This window comes from Chroicocephalus ridibundus, chromosome 6 (genome assembly GCF_963924245.1).
Source record: "Chroicocephalus ridibundus chromosome 6, bChrRid1.1, whole genome shotgun sequence".
Taxonomy (NCBI): domain Eukaryota; kingdom Metazoa; phylum Chordata; class Aves; order Charadriiformes; family Laridae; genus Chroicocephalus; species Chroicocephalus ridibundus.
In genome coordinates, this window is record NC_086289.1 from 43,836,033 (window position 1) to 43,853,661 (window position 17,629).

Here is a 17,629-nt window from a genome sequence, read left to right on the forward strand (position 1 = left end):
AGGGGGAGAGTTGCAGCTTCACATGGGGAATGAGGGGATGGAGCCACGAAAAAAAGCTACATCCGTCTTCTCTTTGGCCCTGTGGATGAGACCAGCGGAAAGCTTGGCGACAGGGAAGCAGGGCTGGCGTGGGGGCAACATGGGGTGCAGGCAACTTACTGAGCATCATGCCATCATCTTTGGTTTATTCTATTTTGTTCCTAATGGGTTACAATAGATGCATTGCCCCACCTGACTCTGCTCTCAGTGGCTCTGCTGGGCCCTGTTATGTTGCACTAGAGCATGCCCCAGTGCAGACATGCTCAAGGACTATTCCGGTTGCCTCTGCAGGTCTTCAGGGGAAGGTGAAATCCTCTTGCTTTGGCCACCCAATATTTTTCATTCAAAAAATCACCTCCTCCAGGGTGAATCCTCCCACAAAGACCAGACTGCAAAAGGCAGGTTCCCGTCCCCTGTCTCCACGCAGGCGCCGATGCCGGAGACCCCGAGAGCGGGCGGTGGGACCAGCAGCAGCGGCCGGCTCCTCTGTGAGCTGGGGGTGCCGGGACGGGAGTGGTGGCAGGCTAGGGCTGCTCGGGGGGCTGGCTCAGAGGCCTGACGTGGGGTCTCTGGATCCTTATCTATAAAGGAGGAACAGGCCATGCCGTGCTGTCGGTGTTGCATGGGCTCCGCTCTTCACAACGAGCTCGGACCCCAGCACCAGCCAAAGCATCAGCGATGCTCCGGGACGAGGCATGGCTCCCGAGCATCTTTGAGGCACGGGGACAGGACATCAGTCCCCAGCCTGCAGTCCCCCACCCTGACCCCCCCCATGGGGACGATAACCCTCGGGCAGACCTGGACTGAGGGGTCGATGGCCTGGAGCTGCAGTTCCCAGTGCCTTCCCAGGGAGCGGGAGCAAGGGGTCTCTGTCCGCTCTCCTGCCGTCATCAGAGCTGGAGCAGGGAAGATGAGCAGAGCTTGAAGACGACCAGGGTGAAGCAGAACTAGGGTGGGGGTTTTCACAGGGATGTACTCACAGGAGAAGGGCCGTGGCCTCCAGAAGTTCTCCTTGGCCCTAAGAGGAGAGGAACAGAAAGAGGATGACATGTCAGGGGGGGCTGGGAGAGCCCCTGCCTGGTCCTGGCGCCTGGATCGGGCGGGAGTGGGGAGCAGTGACTGAGTGTGGGGGCAAGATGAGGCTACGAGAGGAGGAGAAGCCCCAGTTGCTGCACACACACAATTTCTCGCCTTGCCACAAGTGCAAACGAACAGAGGTGCTTCCCGGAGAGCTTGGAGCTGGCAGCAGGGGCAGGACACAGCCCTGACCGGCATGGAGGGCCTGGGGGGGCTGAGCTTCCTCCAGGCATGGATGCCATGCCAGGACCAAGGGCTGGGGAGAAGGGAAAGCGATGCTGGTGCTTCCACCCTGCTAACTGCCTGCTCTACGGAAGAGCAAGGTCCAAGCCCGCAACCACCTTTTTCTTGCTACAGATCAACTCTTTCCAGAGCAATGTGAATTGCAGTGGAAACCATTTGGGTGGTATTCAAATTAAAAATAAATAGAAAGCCCATCTGTAACTAAGCCCTGGGTGAGATGAGGAAGAAATGCAAATATTCCCTGACATGGGGGAAAAGAGAAAGTAATGTTCAACCCATTGACCTTACCGCACCCCTGAGCAGCAGATGACTGGGAACGGGGCTGGAAGATGCTAAAAGACCACTGGGCTCAGCCCCTTCCCCAGGTCCCCAGGGCAGGCTCCCCCTGCCTGGGCAAGACAGGTCCCACTAGTGGTGGACCTTCCAGAGATGGATTTTCCACCAGTTTTTCAGGCTGGCAAAGCTCTTCCTGGCACCCACCCTCCATTCCCTGCCGCACCCTCAGCGCCCACCCCTGTGCAGGTCCAGCCCACAGCTCACCCCCGGTGCCAGTGCCGGCGGCAGAGGTGCGCAGCCAGGCAGGCGGTGGCGAACAGGAGGCAGAGCAGAGCCAGGGCTCCCAGCAAGATGCCGAGGAAGGCGGCGAGGCTGATGGCCAGTTGTTCACACCGGGCGCCGCCGGGGGAGAAGATGGAGAAGGGGAGGCAGCTGTGGAAGGGAAAGGAGGAGCGGTCATGCCATGGGGAGATGTGGCCGTGACCAGTTGCCTTGTTTGTCCCCAAAGCCACAACTACCTGCACATAGGCCCCTCTGGCAGGTGCTGGCATTGGCCACCATGCTGGCAGTAGCCCATCTTGCAAGGGGACATGCAGACGAAACCGATGGTCCCTCCGTAGTGGAGCCGGTAGCCTTTGTAGCCATACAGACCACAAGGGAAATAGCTCCTCAGCTCAGCCACGGTCACTGGTGAGGGATTATATGGGTTCGGCCACGCGGCAGCGTCAGCCCTTGATGCTTCCTCAGGTCTCCCTGAGCTGGTTCCATGCCTGGGATGGGGACTCCTGCCCGCCCACCTCCCCCACAAGTGGTACCCGAACCCCACGGCACACAGGGTGATGGGGACAATGGGGATAGTGGGGTGCTCCTCCCGGGCTCCCCAGCTCAGTGCCGGGAGCAACTCACGTTTCACCAGGTCAGTGACATTGTCCCGGTGCAGGCGCTGGAAGCGGAGGGGTGCACTCGCCTCCCGCCGCCCCCGCCGCCCATTGAAGGCGATGGTGATGGCCCCCAGCAGCTCCTCGTTCAGGAACTGGATGACGATGCCACGGCTGCTGTAGGCAAACTCGGACACCACCGTGAAGGTGAAACCATCGCTGTCTGTCCTGCAGGGAAAGGATGGAGCTGCTGGTGGAGCTGCTGTTGCATCTCAGAGTGACGAAGCCTCGCCTGCCTCAGTTTCCCCATTTGGGGGGTGGTAAAGAAGGGATGAAGCAGGAGATGGAAGGTGCCATTGTGTGGAAAAATATGCACTGGGGTGGGGAAAAATGCCCTTGTATCCCAAACCCTGTGGCCCCATGCCCAGCCCTGCCCGCCGGCTCTCTGGCGTGAGCAAGGGGCCATCCCACATCCGACTCACGTCTGGGTGATGTTGGTGTTGCTCTGGAAAGCCTTTACCTCCAGGGAGCCCAGGATGGCCGAGACCTGTGGCGGGGGGAGCGGGAGGGTGTTAGGGGAGGGCAGGACAGCACCAGTGCAGGGGGAGGCTGAAGGACAACGCAGGCACCGTGGCCGAGCCCCAGGGGCTGCTCTGGCCTTTCGTTCATGTGTCGGGGACCTGGCCCATGGCCACGGCCACAGCCGGCATCACACGGCTGGCACTGCCTCCCTCCGGCACTGCGGATCCGCTGGATCACCAGGGATCCCACGGGAGAGGGGGGGTGCAGGGAGGCATGGACCCCAAGCTGCCATGTTGTCCAGTGTGCCAATGGGTCCTCTTCCCTGACCCCATCCCCTCCGGCGACGTACGGTGCTGTTGACTTCGCCGTCAGTGGCGTTTTGCAATGTCCTGACCCGCAGACGGACGCTTCTCCGGGGGAGATCTGCGGGGATGGGGGGAAGCCACAGGGGTGGCTCTGGCATCCCAGGACTGGGGTGAGCGGGGTTGGGGGTCACCAGGCACCGGCACTCACCTGTGCTGGGCAGCGGCCGAAAATCCCCCCCCGCCACCAGGCACCGCTGGTCGGTGAAAGCCGGGGGGCAGGTGCAGGAGGGGGTGCAGGTGACGGGGTGCAGGCGGCAGCGACCCCAGTTGCCACAGTAGCCCTCAGGGCAGGAGTGGGAGCCACAGGCTGAGCCGCAGCCTGGCCACTCGCCTGCGGGACGGGGAGCCCGGGTCAGGTGGAGGCACAAGCCCCAGTGCACTGACCCATCCTCAGCTCCTCTTTCTTCCGAGTTTTGGGGTTTTTTTTATGCGTTAGGATTTTTAGTATAAATTCAGATCCTCAAGAAAAAGCCCAGCTGGAGCCTTTTGCCCTTGTGAAATCCCAGCCTGCTGCATTAGAACAGGAGCAAAAACCCATCACCCCCACCCCACCACAACCATCCGAAAGCAGGATTTGGTTTTGGCCCCCCCCAGCCTCCACATGTGCATTTGAACTTTGATGGGATAAGATTGCGTTGGTTTTTTTCTAAGAGAAAAACTGCACGGGAAAAGTTTCCCTTCCCAGCAGATTAGTGAGATCTGCAGCCTGGCAGCACGAGGAGCGGCTGGGCTCTGGTGCCTTCTGTTAAGGACAGCAAGGGCTTGGGTACAGAGCTCAGCCAGCTCTCCCTCCTCTCCTCTCTGGCCAGTTTGGGTCCCATGGTTCCACCAAGGTCTGGGGGTGATGGGAATGAGGACCATGCCCGCCAGGATGCCCGTACTCACCCTCCTCGCCGGTCGGGCAGGAGCAGGCGTAGCTGCCCACCGTGTTGATGCAGGTGGCATTCCCTGGGCACGCCGTCCCCTGCACGCACTCGTCGATATCTGCTGAGGCAATGCAGCATGGTACCAGGAGAAACACCTCCACCGGGGTCCCGCGGGCACCCCAGGTTCCTGGTGGCCATGGCGAGCCCTTGTCACCTGAGCAGTGCCGCCCGTCGCCAGTCAGGCCAGCTGGGCAGGGGCCACAGCCGGTCTGGGAGTCACAGCCCACGCCGGGGAAGCATCCCTGGGCACAGGGGTCTGGAGGGTCCTGGCAGAAGGAACCCGAGTAGCCGCCCTCGCACCTGCAGGCTGCCAGCTGGGAAGGGGACAGTGACACTGGCTTAGGGGACATGCGGAGAATGGTTAGACAGAGTGTGGCTGGCATGGGGACAGTCATGGTGTGGCACCAGAGGAGCTTTCCGGCATGCTACCTGCAGAGAGGACGCGCTGAGGATGACGGTGTTGCTGTAGTCGCACTCCTGGCTGCTGCTGCAGTTGCAAAGGGTGAAGCGGAGCTGGAGGAGGGCAGAGACGTTGTTGGACCCGACAGCCTCCAGGTTGATGGTGAGCGGGGCCGTCCCACGGGGGTCCCACGTCAGGGTGCCGCTCTCTGTCACGGGGGGAGGTGGGAGTTAGAGGAGGTGGCAGAGGTGGGCTGGGTGGCCGGTGTCCCCTGACTCCGTCCCAGCTGCCCCATCTCCCCTTTTTTACCTGTTATGTTGAGCTCTGGTGAGAAGTGGGGGACAAAGCGTGCGCCCACCCCAGTGGCATGGTACTGCCTGCTGACCCGTTCTGTCCTGAAGGCTGTGAGCGACTCGTCACCGGTGATAACAGGAGGGAAGGCGTCTGAGGAAAGAGCAGTCCAGCACGCAGCTGTTTTTTTTTTCCTATGCGACCTTGGCACACGTGGGACTCTGAGTCCCTCCTGGTGAGGATGGGACCCCAGGCAGATGCTGCCATGACCGCCTACCATCAAGGCCCTCGTGTTGCACAGCATGGTGGCATCTCCCAGGCTTGGAGACCAGCCAGCCGGGCAATGCAACTCAGAGGCCTTGGTGGCAACTACTCTGCTGGTGGCATCTCCTAGGCTTGGAGACCAGCCAGCCGGGCAATGCCACTCAGAGGCCTTGGTGGCAACTACTCTGCTGGTGGCATCTCCTAGGCTTGGAGACCAGTCAGCTGGGCAAAGCAGCTCCAAGATCTTGGTGACTTCTCTCCTGCCTCACGTGGCACAAGAGAGCCCAGGGAGGGAGCAGGGCACTGCCCAGGTACCCAAGCCATGCCCTCTTGGAGGTGAGGATCTGCTCCACTTACTGAGTACTGTCTTCTTCTGCTGGAAGTCAGCTGCGAGGCTCTGGGTGGCCAGACCCAGGGCCATGTCCCCTGTGCTCAGTGAATCGTAGATGCACTCCTTGCTGCCGTGGCACTGCGAGGCTGCCAGCTGGTACTCACTTTCATTCTCCTGCCGCAGCCGAGACAAGAAGATGGGTGTGAAGTTCATTACCGGTGAGTCCAGAGGCTGAGCAAACAGGCCGTGCTCTCCAACAGCCCCTGCAAGAGAGCACACATGGGTACGGCCTTGGTTTTTTAAGGTTTGTTATATTTTAGGGCTCATTTTCACAAGAAGAGCAAAGAGGCCAAAGGGCTTCACTAGCATCACTTTTGCTCAGGCAAGTGTCTAAATGTCTCCAGCCAAAGCCTGGCCAGAAGGTGCAGAAACAGGGGGATCATCAAGGTGGATCCAGAGCCTAGACTCACAGGTCATCCCGTAGCTGAAGATCTCCTCCTCGCTGCTGTTCACAGGGATGCTGGTACCGTTTGGCATCTGGAAGTCGTTTGCAGGATCGTGGTCCCACACACCTGGTGGAGCATCACCAGAAAACTGGAGTCCCCCATGCCGGGGTTGACCTCCACTCTGGTGCGGGCCAGTGTTTAGTTTAGCCCCAGGGGTCCCTGCCCTCACAAGCATGTTCCCTCAGTGTTTTCCAGCCTGCTTTAGGGTGGGAAGGGGGCTTTGTATGATGCCAGAAGTCCTCACCCAGGAGGCCCTTGGTGCTGTTATGGTACTGATCAGGCAGGCTGCAGACCACACTGAGGATCCTGGAGGCGGCTGAGATTGAGATGGCGATGGCCCCATCAAAGACGGCCGTGACAGAGGAGGCATTGACCAGCAAGACACCGGGGCTGTAGTACACCTCGGCACCCATGTCTGCAGAGGGAGAGTCCACGCAAGGCTGGGGTCTGAACTGATGCCCCTGGATTCGGGGAGGGGAGCGCTCCCCATCCACCCCAGCCAAGTCAGAGACCCGGTGCACGTGGGAGCTGTTGGATGGACCTCAGGGTGGCTGCCTTCACGCTGGGCAGGGATGGGGGACACCCCTTATCATCCCCCCCAGATACATTTAACAGCACATCCTGCTCACCTTGGGAATAGGAAAACTGGATGGTTTCCTTGTTCAGGAGGACTTGGATTTCACCCTGGCTCCCCACGGTCCACTCAACCTGCAAATCACAATGGATGTCCAAGTCAGCCCCTCTGTTTGTCCCTTCCTGACATCCCCCCCATGCTGGGGACACTCGAGGTAAACCCTGTCTTCCTCCAGCCCCAGCAGCGAGGCTCAGCCCTGGGGGCTCTGTTGGTGTGCTCTTCACCCCATCAAACACACGATAAAGCAGCTTTGACGGTTGCACAGAGAGGACAGCAAGCTGCCCCCCATCACTGCTGGCACGGGGCACGCGCAGGCCACCACTGTGGCAGTGTGGAGAGCTATGCCGGTGGGCTCCAGGTTCCTCAGGCTGCTCAGCAGCTACTTCTGGTGACAACCAGATTTTGCTTACTGAGACAAGTGTGGGGAGCAATTCTGCAAAGCAAGGAAGAGTACGTGCTTGTGCTAAAGTGTCCAGAGGAGACTGATGGTCAAGGCAAAGGGTGTGCAATGAAGAGGGTGGAGCAGACTGAGTTCCTGCAGAGCTCCAGGCTCTTGCTGGCCAGCTTGCAAGAGCTGCGTCTCGTTAGTCTTAGTCCAACCCACTGCTCTTAGCATTTTGCTGGGATGGTGGGAGGTAGCAGGAAGAGGAGAGGGGATGCTCCTTGGATCCCAGCCACTTGTAGGTGATCCAGAGGCGATGCCCAACATACCAGAGGGTTGTCTCCCATTAGAAGCTCAAAGATACCCAGGTCACTCCTACTCACTGTTGTGGTGGTGGCAGAGATGTACTGGGCAGCGAAGGCCACGAAGTTGGTGGCCTGGGCCATGCCAGTCTGGGCTGTGCGCCCATGCAGTACAAAGCTGGTCTGGGCACCACTGGCCAGCAGCAGGACAAAGTCCCCGAGCCCATTGAAGGTGTAGGTGAGTCCATCCAGGGTGGTGATGTGGGGGTCCCCGAAGGCGCCAGCTGGGGTCCAAAGGCGATGGAGCCGTTTTGGGGGGAGGAAGAAAAGCAAATACTGGTTTCATTGCACGGAGGAGAGCAGACCCCGGTGCTGAGCTGGACTCGTCAGTCCCCACCAAGATGCTGAGAAGCGTGGTTCATGCATGGGTCTGCGTACGGCCGTGCCACCCATGCAGCACCCTGGCACAGAGGAGGCAGAGCCCTGGGGACTCACCAGGGGTGGGCGGCACGTATCCCTCGCAGCCGACCCTCGGTCTCTTCTCAGCAAACCTGTCGCAGAAGAGGGGCTTCCCCACGTGCCGGCAGCACCAGTCGAACGCTTCCAGCTCCCTGTCTGCGGAGGAAGGCGGGCGGGCGCTTGGGGGGTGTCGGGGTCCCCGCTGCGCCTGCAGGGCTCTCGGTGCTGGGGGTGTTTTAGGGTGAGGGAGCCCCGTTGCCTGCTTACCAGCGGTGGGGTGGATGGGGAGGCTCCATGCCCTCTCCTGCCAGCCTTCGAGCAAGCTCCCATCTTGGTACAGACACCGCACCCCAGCGCCGGCTGGGCTGGGGGATGCAGTGCGCAGCATCCTCAAGGAGGCATTCGCCGGATCTGAAATTGTCAGGGGGAGATCACAGCCACCCCCAGAGGAGGAGGGGACCCCTGCCATCCTCCCACCCTGTGGCTGGCCCTGGGGGGCCGCACATGGCACCTGTGCTCCGGCGGTAGCGGGGGTCCAGCTCTGCCTGGGGCTGGGAGCAGGGGCATGGTGGCAGCTGGCTGTTCCAGGCGTCCGGCGCTGGCTCTGTGTCCAGCCACGCCAGGCACCGCAGCCTGTAGTTCACCCGGGAGAGACTGTCCAGCCTGTATATCCACAGCCCGCGCACCTCTGGGAGGGCAACCGGAGAACAGCACAGCTCGCCTTGTGTTTAGGGGGATCCCGTGGGACAACTGTCCCTGGACGTTGACCTCACACGAGGTCTCCAGGCTCCCTCTAGAGCTGGCGTGGCCACGGCAAGCCACAGCAGGACACAGGACACCTGTGCTCTGCTCTCGGTGGCCAGCCTTGCCCATCGCCTCACAGGGACGTGTGCTGGGGACATGCTCCCAGCATGGAGCACATGGCTCCTTCCATCCCCACCCGCCCCCCGGGGCTCCCCCAGTGCCATACCGGTGCCAGCACCGCTGTGCTGGTCAGGTCGGTACTTGACAGCTGGTGGCTGTTGAGTCAGCTCGTTATTTTGGGCATCACCATCGCCGCTGTGTGGAAAGAGGAGGTTTGGGGTCATCCTTCCAACACAACCCTCCTCCGCTCCCCGTAGAGCAGTTGGGGTGGGAACTGCTGAGGTTTGTAGGAGAGGGGGCTAAAACAGGACAGGGGTGCTCTGGGGGTGGGAGCTGGGCTCTCCTGGGGATAATGTCTCCGATGGTCCCAACATAGTGCTGGGAGAAATCCCTGCTGTCCCAAAACGCAGACACACACGTGCACAGCACCTGGAGAAGCCGATCAGCACGTTGCCCGTAGCCAGCTTGGAGTAGTCCCACCGCATCCCACCGTCCTGGTAGAGCAGCAGGGCAAAGGAACGGTTCCCATCGGTGGTGAGGACTGCCTGGTAGGTGTTCGTCTGGAGAAAGCCAAGACACCCCCTTAGCATCCCCAAAGCATCCCCTGCTCTCCTCGCAGCACAGGCTGAGGCACTGAGACCCAAAACGCCTGCATCAAGCCGTGGGAGAGCAGCTGCCCAGCCCTGCCCCGGCCGTCTCTGGTGACAGTCCCCTCCATCACCTGGATCCCACACTGCTCACCCGAGTGTCATCCCGCCGGGATGGGTAAGCCGGAGCCTTCTCCCATGTCACCTTCAAGGTCCATTTTGCTGTGTAGGGGGTTTTCAGGTATTTCTCAATCTTTGCTTCCACATCATGGACGAGGGGGTCTCGGGTAGAGCTGAGGGTGGAGTACTCCTGCCGGTTGGCAAGTGAGAGGGTTAAAGGGGTGAGCTGGGAGCTGGGATTTCCCAGGAGAACATCTTTGGTGGCTCCTACCTGATACCAGGTGGTGCCGACACCCTGGGAGAAATCTGCATCATCCCAAAAGGCAGCCACCATCGGCAAATGTTCCTGGCCACTGAAGCCCCGGGGAGGTGGGTTGGGGTTAGAGGGGACATAGTTGTCCGTGGGTGGGAAAATGATCTGTCCGTTATCTGTAAACTAACCAGCAAAACTTGTTATTTGCTGACATTCTGTGATCCCAGGCAGCTCCTGGGATGGCTTTTAGCCTCCATGGGTGAGCAGAAACCAGCCATTTTACATTGCAAAAAAATTATCCAGATTAAATTCAGTTTCTGCTCTATTTCCATGGGGATTTTTTTCTACCAAAGAGGCTGCACATCCATTACATGCTCAACAAGGAGGGGGAACTCACGTAGAGGGCATCCCGCAGCGACTTCCCGAAGGGGAACCCAATCTCTGGCTTGAACAGGGGGGAGTTAAAATCCACCGTCCTTTGGATGCACTCTTGGTCCCCTCCCTCCATGCCGAAGGGGTAGAGCGAGGCTGCTGGCACTGCCACGGGCAGGAGATCAATCGAAAATGTGAAAAACCATGACTGTTTGCTCCATCCTTCCTTCAGCCAGGGCAAACTCGCCTGCTTGCCGCCAGGATGCTGTGCCTGCGCTCCCCTTGGCCAGCACTCTGACAGCTTGTAACCCAGTTTTTAACCCAGTTGTTAATTTGGAATAGGATCCTCTCAGGTGTCCTATTTCACCTTTCCCCACGAACCTGGCAGCCCAACGTGCAATGCAGATGAGTCACCCCAGGTCAGGCCATACCATCAGCCATCATGGTGCTTGGTTGGCTGACAACCCCTTCCTGCTCTTTGCTTTGAGGAGAAGAAAATCTACTTACTGATAAGCCCGTGAGTGGATTCTGGCTTAGGGGCAGGATTTCTGTGGCCAGCGGTGGTGTGGGAAGACGTGCTTGGTACTGTGGGCAGTCCGTTCTGTGTCGCAAAGACAGGAGCTGGGGCTGTGACAGGGCTGGTGGTGGCTGGTGGTCTCCCCGGTACTGCGGTGCCTGGGACCAGGAGACCTCCCGCCTCCTTGGCTGGGCTCACTGGGGCTGTGGGTGCAACAGCCACGGTGCTGCCTGCGGCAATGGCCATGGTACTCCCTGCACTGATGGCCGTGGTGCTGCCTGTGGAGATGGCCGTAGTGGTCCCTGTAGTAATGGCAATGGTGCTCCCTGCAGTGGTGGCCATAGTGCTGCCTGTGGCAATGGCCGTGGTGGTCCCTGCAGTGATGGCCACAGCGCTGCCTGTGGCGATGGCTGTGGTGGTGCCTGCAGTGATGGCTTTTGTGCTCTCTGCAGCAATGGCTGTGGTGCTCCCTGCAGTGATGGCTCTGGTAGTCCCTGCAGTGATGGCCATGGTGCCCCCTGCAGCGATGGCTCTGGTGGTGCCTTCAGCGATGGCTGTGGTAGTGCCTTCAGCGATGGCTGTGGTAGTGCCTTCAGCGATGGCTGTGGTAGTGCCTTCAGTGATGGCTGTAGTAGTGCCTTCAGTGATGGCTGTGGTGCTCCCTGTGGTAATAGCTGTGGTGGTCCTTGCAGTGATGGCTGTGGTGGTGCCTTCAGTGATGGCTGTGGTGGTGCCTTCAGTGATGGCTGTGGTGGTGCCTTCAGTAATAGCCGTGGTGGTCCTTGCAGTGATGGCTGTGGTGCTACCTGCAGTAGTAGCCATGGTGGTCCTTGAAGTGATGGCCGTGGTGGTACCTTCAGTGATGGCCGTGGTGCTCCCTGCTGTGATGGTGGTGGTTCTTTTTTCAGTGATGGCTGTTTTCTCCCCCCAGGTAGGTGCCCCTAGAGATGTCTGAAAACCAGGAGGTGACGTGCTCGCTGCCTGTCCCATGGCACGGTTGCTGATGGCCATGGGAGAAGTGGTGCCTGTTGCCAGCTCAGGGGGAGTCTGCGTGGCTGCTGGCTCCTCAGTCGCACCAACATCAAGCAGGGACGAGGGGGCTGTCACTGGCTCCTCTGCTGGGCTATGCAGGCTGGGGAGGGGTGAACTGGGCGCTGCCACCACAGGGCTAGGACCAAGGACACCCCAGGACCCGGCCGTTGTCTCCACTGAGGGGGTACCCTCAGTTGGGGATGGGACAGGTTGCCTGCCTTCACCTGCCTTGTCATCTGTTACGGCAAAGGACAGGGCACTGCTGGTGCTGGTGGCCTTTGCCGTGGCAGATGGCATGGCTGCGGTGGCCCTGGTCACCATGTAGGTCTCCCTGTCGGCTGAGGCGGCTGGCGGGATGGTGTCACTGGGGAACATGCTGGCAGCTGGTGTGGTGGCTGGGCTTGTGCCAGTGGCACTGGGGACAGGCACATGGGTGCTGTTGGTGCTGTCTGGGGGTGCTGCACCCTCAGCACCGCTCTCAGAGGGGGTGGTGTCCACCCAGGCGGTGGTACCCCCGGCACCTGACTGGGATGCGGCTGTAGTCTCCCATGCATGTGTCTGGCCAACAGCCAGCGAGAAGACTCCAGCCATGGGCTCGTCCTCAGTGACCAGGCTGAGACCCCCCAAGGGTGAGGCGTGGGTGCTATCGGTGGCCTCAGAGGATGGCCTCAGGGTGACATGGGAGCTAAGTGGAGCAGAGGCACTCCTGGGGACAGCAGAGAGGGGTGTTGTGACCCTATTGAGACTAGCATCACCCACTCCCACTATTGGGCCAGCGATGCTGGGGTTGACGGAGTGTGCAACCACCACCAGATGGGTGTTCCTGGGGACAGGAGGGGACACACTGACATCTGTCTCAGCAGTGCTGTGAGCGAAGCCAGGGGAAGGTGTTATGGCTGTCTCCAGAGCTGTGGGTGACACCATGCCCACAATGGCCACTGCCGTAGGGCTTTTGCTGCTTGGGGCAGAGTGTGCTGATGGGGTGGCATCACCGGTGCGTGGCTCAGCCACCCCAGCCCCATTCCCTGTGGTGGGAGAAGCCACGTCCATGTCCAAGTCCATGCCTGTGTCCGTGTCCGTGGTGGGTTCAGCGGTGCGGTAGCTGTGGTCCAATGCAGCCACGTTTGGCTGAGGAGCGATGCTGGCTTTGACAGGGGGTGACACCGGTGGGGCTGTCCCCTGGGCAGCGTCACCGCTGTGGGGGATACCTGTCACAGCACCCACCCTTGTGTTTTCAGCCAGGGTCGAGCTTGCCTGTGTGGTGCTGCCATCTCCTGCTGGTTGGGACCTGCCCTTGCCTCCCTCCGCAACTGCGTTATTGGCGGGTGGTGGTGTCACAGGCTGGGGTGTCTTGTCTGTGGCAGCGTTGGGGAGGGGGCTGGCTGTGGCCAGTGCTGGGCTGGGGTTAGCCACAGCTGGTAGGACCGAACGACCGCCCCTGGGAGCCAGGAGAGGCAGATCCACTGGGGGCCTGGTTTCAGGAGCATCAGTCCCTCGGGCAGGTGGCTCTGGTGATGGTCCAGCAGTGACGATCATGTGGCTGGGAGCTGGCCCCACTGCGCTGGCACCTGGGTTCTTCTCTATGCCCACCTCCAGGGACGCTGTCTCCACCGCTTGCCCCACAGTGCTGCCATCGGGGCGGGGGTCACCTGAAGCACCCATTGCCGGTGGTGGGGTGGCCTGGGACGGTGGGGAAATGCTTGCTGCCATGTCTTGGGGGATGGTGGACGGGGACATCCCCAGAGCCATCCCTATGGTGGCACTGCCTTCCAGGAGAGGGTGGATGCCTGCTTGCGATGCCACGGGGACACTGGCTGCTCTGGGTACCCGCGGGGTGCCTGGCACAGCCGTGCTCATGCCTGGTGCAGTGCTGGGTGACCACGTCTCTGCTCCCAGAGCTGCCCCATGTCGGGGCCCAGTCTGGAGCTGTGGGGCTGGTGCGGATCCAGGGGTGACACCAGTTCCTGGGGGTGCTGAGCCCACCGTGGGACCAGGCTGGCTGGGAGATGAATCAGGCACAGGCGGTGTGGCTCCAGTGTCCCGCAGAGTTGTGGCGGCATTGCCTCTGGCCAGCGATGCTGTTCCCATCCCTGCTTCACTAATTGGAGTGTTGCTAACGAGGGAGGATGGATGGGCGGCTGGCCCGGTCCCAATGCCATATGCAGAGAGGGAAGATGTTGGTGCAGCAGCAGCGCGAGGGGTCCTGTCTGGCTTTGCTCCACCAGCACCCGTGAGGGACAAGGACGTGGACACGCTGGGTCTGGCTGGAGGGGATCCCCCGGCAGCTACCTCTGCCATGGTGGCCTCAGGGCCTGCTGAGGAGGCCTGGGGGAACAGAGACACCGTGGAGTGCACAAAGGGCCCTGGAGAGGGACCACCAGGGCCATTGGGAGCTGCACTGGGGTTCAGCCTCACGCTGAGCCCCACTGGGGTGGCCTTGGTCTCCGGGGAAGCCATGCCTGCTGTGGCTCTGGCGCTGGGGTCACTCCTGACGGGCAGCAGCCCAGCACTGGTGCTTCCCAGAGCTGGGAATGACGCAGTGGGGATGTGCTTTGCAGCAGTGACATCCATCGCCATTGCTGGTGTGCCTGGAGCTAATGCGGTGGCCTGGGGGTGGGTGACAGTGCTGGCTCCAGGCAGCCCATCTCCAGCAGTGCTGGGGGCCACGCCGCAGCTGGGGGAAAGTGTCTCTCCTGCGCCCGGCACAGGACTGCCAGGGAGCTGGGGTGAAAGGGATGGAGACGGCTGAGGGGGGGACACAGGGGAGTCCTGCAGGGTGTTGTGGTCGGCGTTGGATAAGGCACGTGTCCCTGGCTCTGTAGCTTCACCGATGCCAATGGTGGCAGAAGAAAAGGTGACCTTTGCTGAGGGTGGGGCTGCCGTCCTGGCTCTATCCATGGCTGCGTAGGGGGGACCCCCAGGGAGGCCAGCGGCAGGGCTGGCTGAGGCTGCTGCCAGCTTCATGGGGCTGCCCAAGTCCTGAGAGATGCTGGCTGCTGTGGCTGAAGGTGAGGTGGCCTCATCGAGCCCTATCCTGACTTCATGGGACAGGAGCATGGTGGTTGCGTGTGGCTCAGCAGAGCTCTTGCTGATGCTGGGGGGCGAGTTCCCTGTGCTGCGGTCATCCTGGGGGGGCGATGGCACTGTGGTCCATGATGTCCTTGGCGTCCTCTCTGCAGTGACAGCATTGCCCAGCTGCACCAACTCATTGGCATCCGTCAATTTGCCACTGACCGAGGAAGATGCTTTTGTCCCTGGCACTGATTGAGCAGCCGGGACGCGTGCCACTGCTGGGGACAAACCTCTCAGAGCACCAGCAGCACCCGTGGGTGGCTTGGCCACAGTCCCCTCTTGCATGGGCACAGCTGTTCCCAGGACTGGTTCTCCAGGGATGCTCTCCTCTCTGGACGCTTCCACAGCCTGCTTGGGGGCAGTGCTGCTGTTTGATGGTGGTTTGCTTGTCCCCATTATGGCGGGGACACCTGGAGCTGGGGACAATGTGGCTATAGGTGGTCCAGCACCACCACCACCCGTGGCAAGATCCACTGCATGCCCTGTTGGCGAGAGGAACAGAAGCTGCCCATGCTGAGCAGTGGGTGGTGGGAGCAGGAGGGACACTGGTCGGGTGGCTGGCAGTGCCTGCAGAGGAGACCCCAGCCCCTGGCCCTGCCTGGGGACTGCCTCGCGTTGATGGACCCCTGGGGATAGCTGCCATGCTGGGAAGCCCCCCCTACTCACCACTGGTCCTGGCTGGGACCAGTGCTCTCGCCGTCACCTGCGGCACCAGGCTGCCTGCAGGGTGAGACAAGGTGGCCCCAGCTGGATCAACCCCGCTGTGGCCCCAGCCGGCAGGAACTTGCCAGTGGCCAGCTGCCTGCCGGCCTTACCTGAGCTGTGGCTGCCTGCGGAGGTGGTGGCCCTGCTGGCGGGAGAGGGGTGCTCCGGCTGAGCAGCCGCGGTGGTGGGGAACGCCTGGCACATGCCCAGGTCTGGAGGCAGCTCGGCGCTGGTGCTGTCGATCGCGGAGGAGATGCTGCCCGGCTCTGCCGGGGCCGGCACGGGGACGAGGGGCTGCTCCTGTGTGTCCCCAGCTTGCGCTGGCAGCAGAGCAGGTAGGTGAGAGCAGGATGAGGGAAAAAACAGCCTGGGGTCCCCATCACCCCCGTGCCTCCTCCCTGCTGCAGGAGCAAGGTGCCCCCAGCCCTTGGGGCTGATGGCCAGACCAGCACCAGCACCCACAGCCGGACCAACACCGACAGCAAGACGGGCACCTTCCCCATAGGTAAGAATTCCCATTTGACCCACAATTCCCCGCACCCCTTCCCCTGCCGCAGTCGAGTGACCACGCTAAGGCCATGGCACCAGCAGGCAGAGACGGGTCAAATCCCGGCCGGGCACTTGAGCTTGAACTTGCAGCGTTCGAGCAGCCGGAGAGTTGTTCGCAGCCCGTCACCCATCACCCAGATGGTACCGACCACCCCGGCATCGGTGCAGGCGGCCCTGGCACTTACCTGGCAGCACCCAGAGCCCCCACAGCACCCAGCTCCAGAGCAGCCGCTGGCCCCGGCACCCCATGGTGCTTCCTCGGCGGCAGGGACACGGCTGCAGCTCTCCCCGTCCCAGGGGAGCGACGCAACAGGGTGGCTCCGCCGGTGAGCACTCCCCCGGGTGGGGGGGGACAGGGACGCCACGTGCCCTGCCTGCGGCACTGACCGCTCAGTGTCCTCACAGCTTGCCACAGAGGTGGCCACTACCCAGTCCTGGCAACCCACTAATGCTGGGGGGCACCCGTTTTACCATGGGAGATTTTAAGGCCCTTCCCAGGGTGACCCCCATGGTTGACACCCCAAGGTTGGGATCTCCAGCCCCCAAGGAGCACCCAATGGGCTGCAAAGTCACCTGGCCCAAAGGTCCTGGGGTGGCAAGGGGGGACAGGAGTCCCCGCCACCTCTGGGAGGGGCAGGTCAGTCCTGGGCCCTGCACCCCCCATCCACCCCTCCTTATTTACTGCTGGGTCCTTGCCACGCTTGGCCGATAACCCCTGGCAGGGGTTGGCTGGTCACCAAGGAGGAAGAAGGAAGGAGCAGCCTCCCGCTGCCGCCTCGGGGTCCCGCGTGTTAACCCTGCCCCGGCCCCACTCCTGGCACTGCCGGCGCCGCCGCCGGGGACCTGCGTGCAGCGGTTATCTGTGCCATCGCGGCAAACGCCCACGCAAGCCTGGCTGGCTGGGGGGGTTGTTTCCGTATTGGGCGGTGGGGCTGGGCCTTGCTCTGGGTTGTAGGTCACCTTCCAGCAGGGACAGAGGCCAGGCGCACCCGGCCGTGCAAAGGGACCCAGTGGGGCCACTGCAGCAAACACACATTTGCTTCTACACAGGGTCTAGCCCAGCTCCAGCATCATTTAAGGTGGAGAAGTTGGTGAAGGTTTTGTGCCTACCTCACTTTATGGACAGCCATCCCACCGGGCTGCCATGCCATGGTAGCTACACCTTGGATGGGGAAACTGAGGCACGCAACACCCAAAGCTCCTACGCATGGCCATGCCCGCAGCAACACCAACAAACCTCCCTGTCCCCACGCTCAGAGAGGGCCAGGGGACTAGAGATGAGCAAAGCCACGGGTGCACATGGCACACAGGTGGTGTGGCTGGGTACCATCTGCTACGGGGAGGGACCCATGGCCATGCCAAGGCAGCCCTTCCTGCTAGGTGACTCACCATGTGTGGTGGGTTCTCTCCTCTGAAGCCACCAGCTCTGGAGCAGAGGGCATCCTGGGGACCAGGCACCACCAATGCCCATTAGACCCAGTGGGTCTGGGCACTGAGGTCCTCCTCCATCTGCATGGAAACCCATTACTGATGCTGCTGCAAGGTGGCACCTCAGGGAACCCAGCTAAGGGGCTCTGACACCCACTTGGAGGGGGCAGTTAGCACCGATACCTGGCCTGGGACCCCCTACCAGTGCTGTCCCCCCCGCCCCCAGTCCCCTTAC

The 17,629-nt window shown here is 61.5% G+C and overlaps 1 protein-coding gene across 2 annotated transcripts; it reads right to left on the reverse strand.

Moving 5' to 3' along the window:
• Window positions 1-168: 168 nt before the first annotated feature.
• MUC4 (mucin 4, cell surface associated) lies at window positions 169-17,086 on the reverse strand. Of its 2 annotated transcripts, none has more exons than XM_063337844.1 (29): window positions 16,152-17,086; window positions 15,528-15,737; window positions 10,599-15,194; window positions 10,117-10,256; window positions 9,738-9,902; window positions 9,501-9,656; window positions 9,189-9,319; window positions 8,866-8,954; window positions 8,407-8,583; window positions 8,163-8,306; window positions 7,932-8,051; window positions 7,518-7,720; window positions 6,748-6,826; window positions 6,363-6,533; window positions 6,083-6,184; window positions 5,639-5,875; window positions 5,036-5,170; window positions 4,756-4,934; window positions 4,481-4,640; window positions 4,286-4,384; window positions 3,549-3,731; window positions 3,385-3,458; window positions 2,996-3,060; window positions 2,542-2,741; window positions 2,151-2,322; window positions 1,900-2,067; window positions 1,020-1,057; window positions 838-935; window positions 169-620 (listed from the first exon to the last, which is right to left on the reverse strand). In XM_063337844.1, the coding sequence occupies exons 1-29, from the start codon at window positions 16,213-16,215 to the stop codon at window positions 564-566; spliced, it is 8,412 nt and encodes a 2,803-aa protein (XP_063193914.1). In that variant the 5' UTR covers window positions 16,216-17,086; the 3' UTR covers window positions 169-563. The 2 variants fall into 2 exon arrangements, with proteins under 2 accessions (XP_063193914.1, XP_063193915.1); XM_063337845.1 differs by having other exon boundaries at window positions 2,154-2,322; window positions 16,152-17,084.
• Window positions 17,087-17,629: the final 543 nt, after the last annotated feature.

Excerpts from the sequence above, each read along its gene's own strand:
- MUC4 (XM_063337844.1), bottom strand. The coding sequence starts at position 16,215 with ATGGGGTGCCGGGGCCAGCGGCTGCTCTGGAGCTGGGTGCTGTGGGGG. Across the intron at positions 9,657-9,737 it reads TCGGCACCACCTGGTATCAG|GAGTACTCCACCCTCAGCTC; the intron begins GTAGGAGCCACC and ends GCCAACCGGCAG. Across the intron at positions 3,061-3,384 it reads ACGGCGAAGTCAACAGCACC|GTCTCGGCCATCCTGGGCTC; the intron begins GTACGTCGCCGG and ends CCCCCGCCACAG.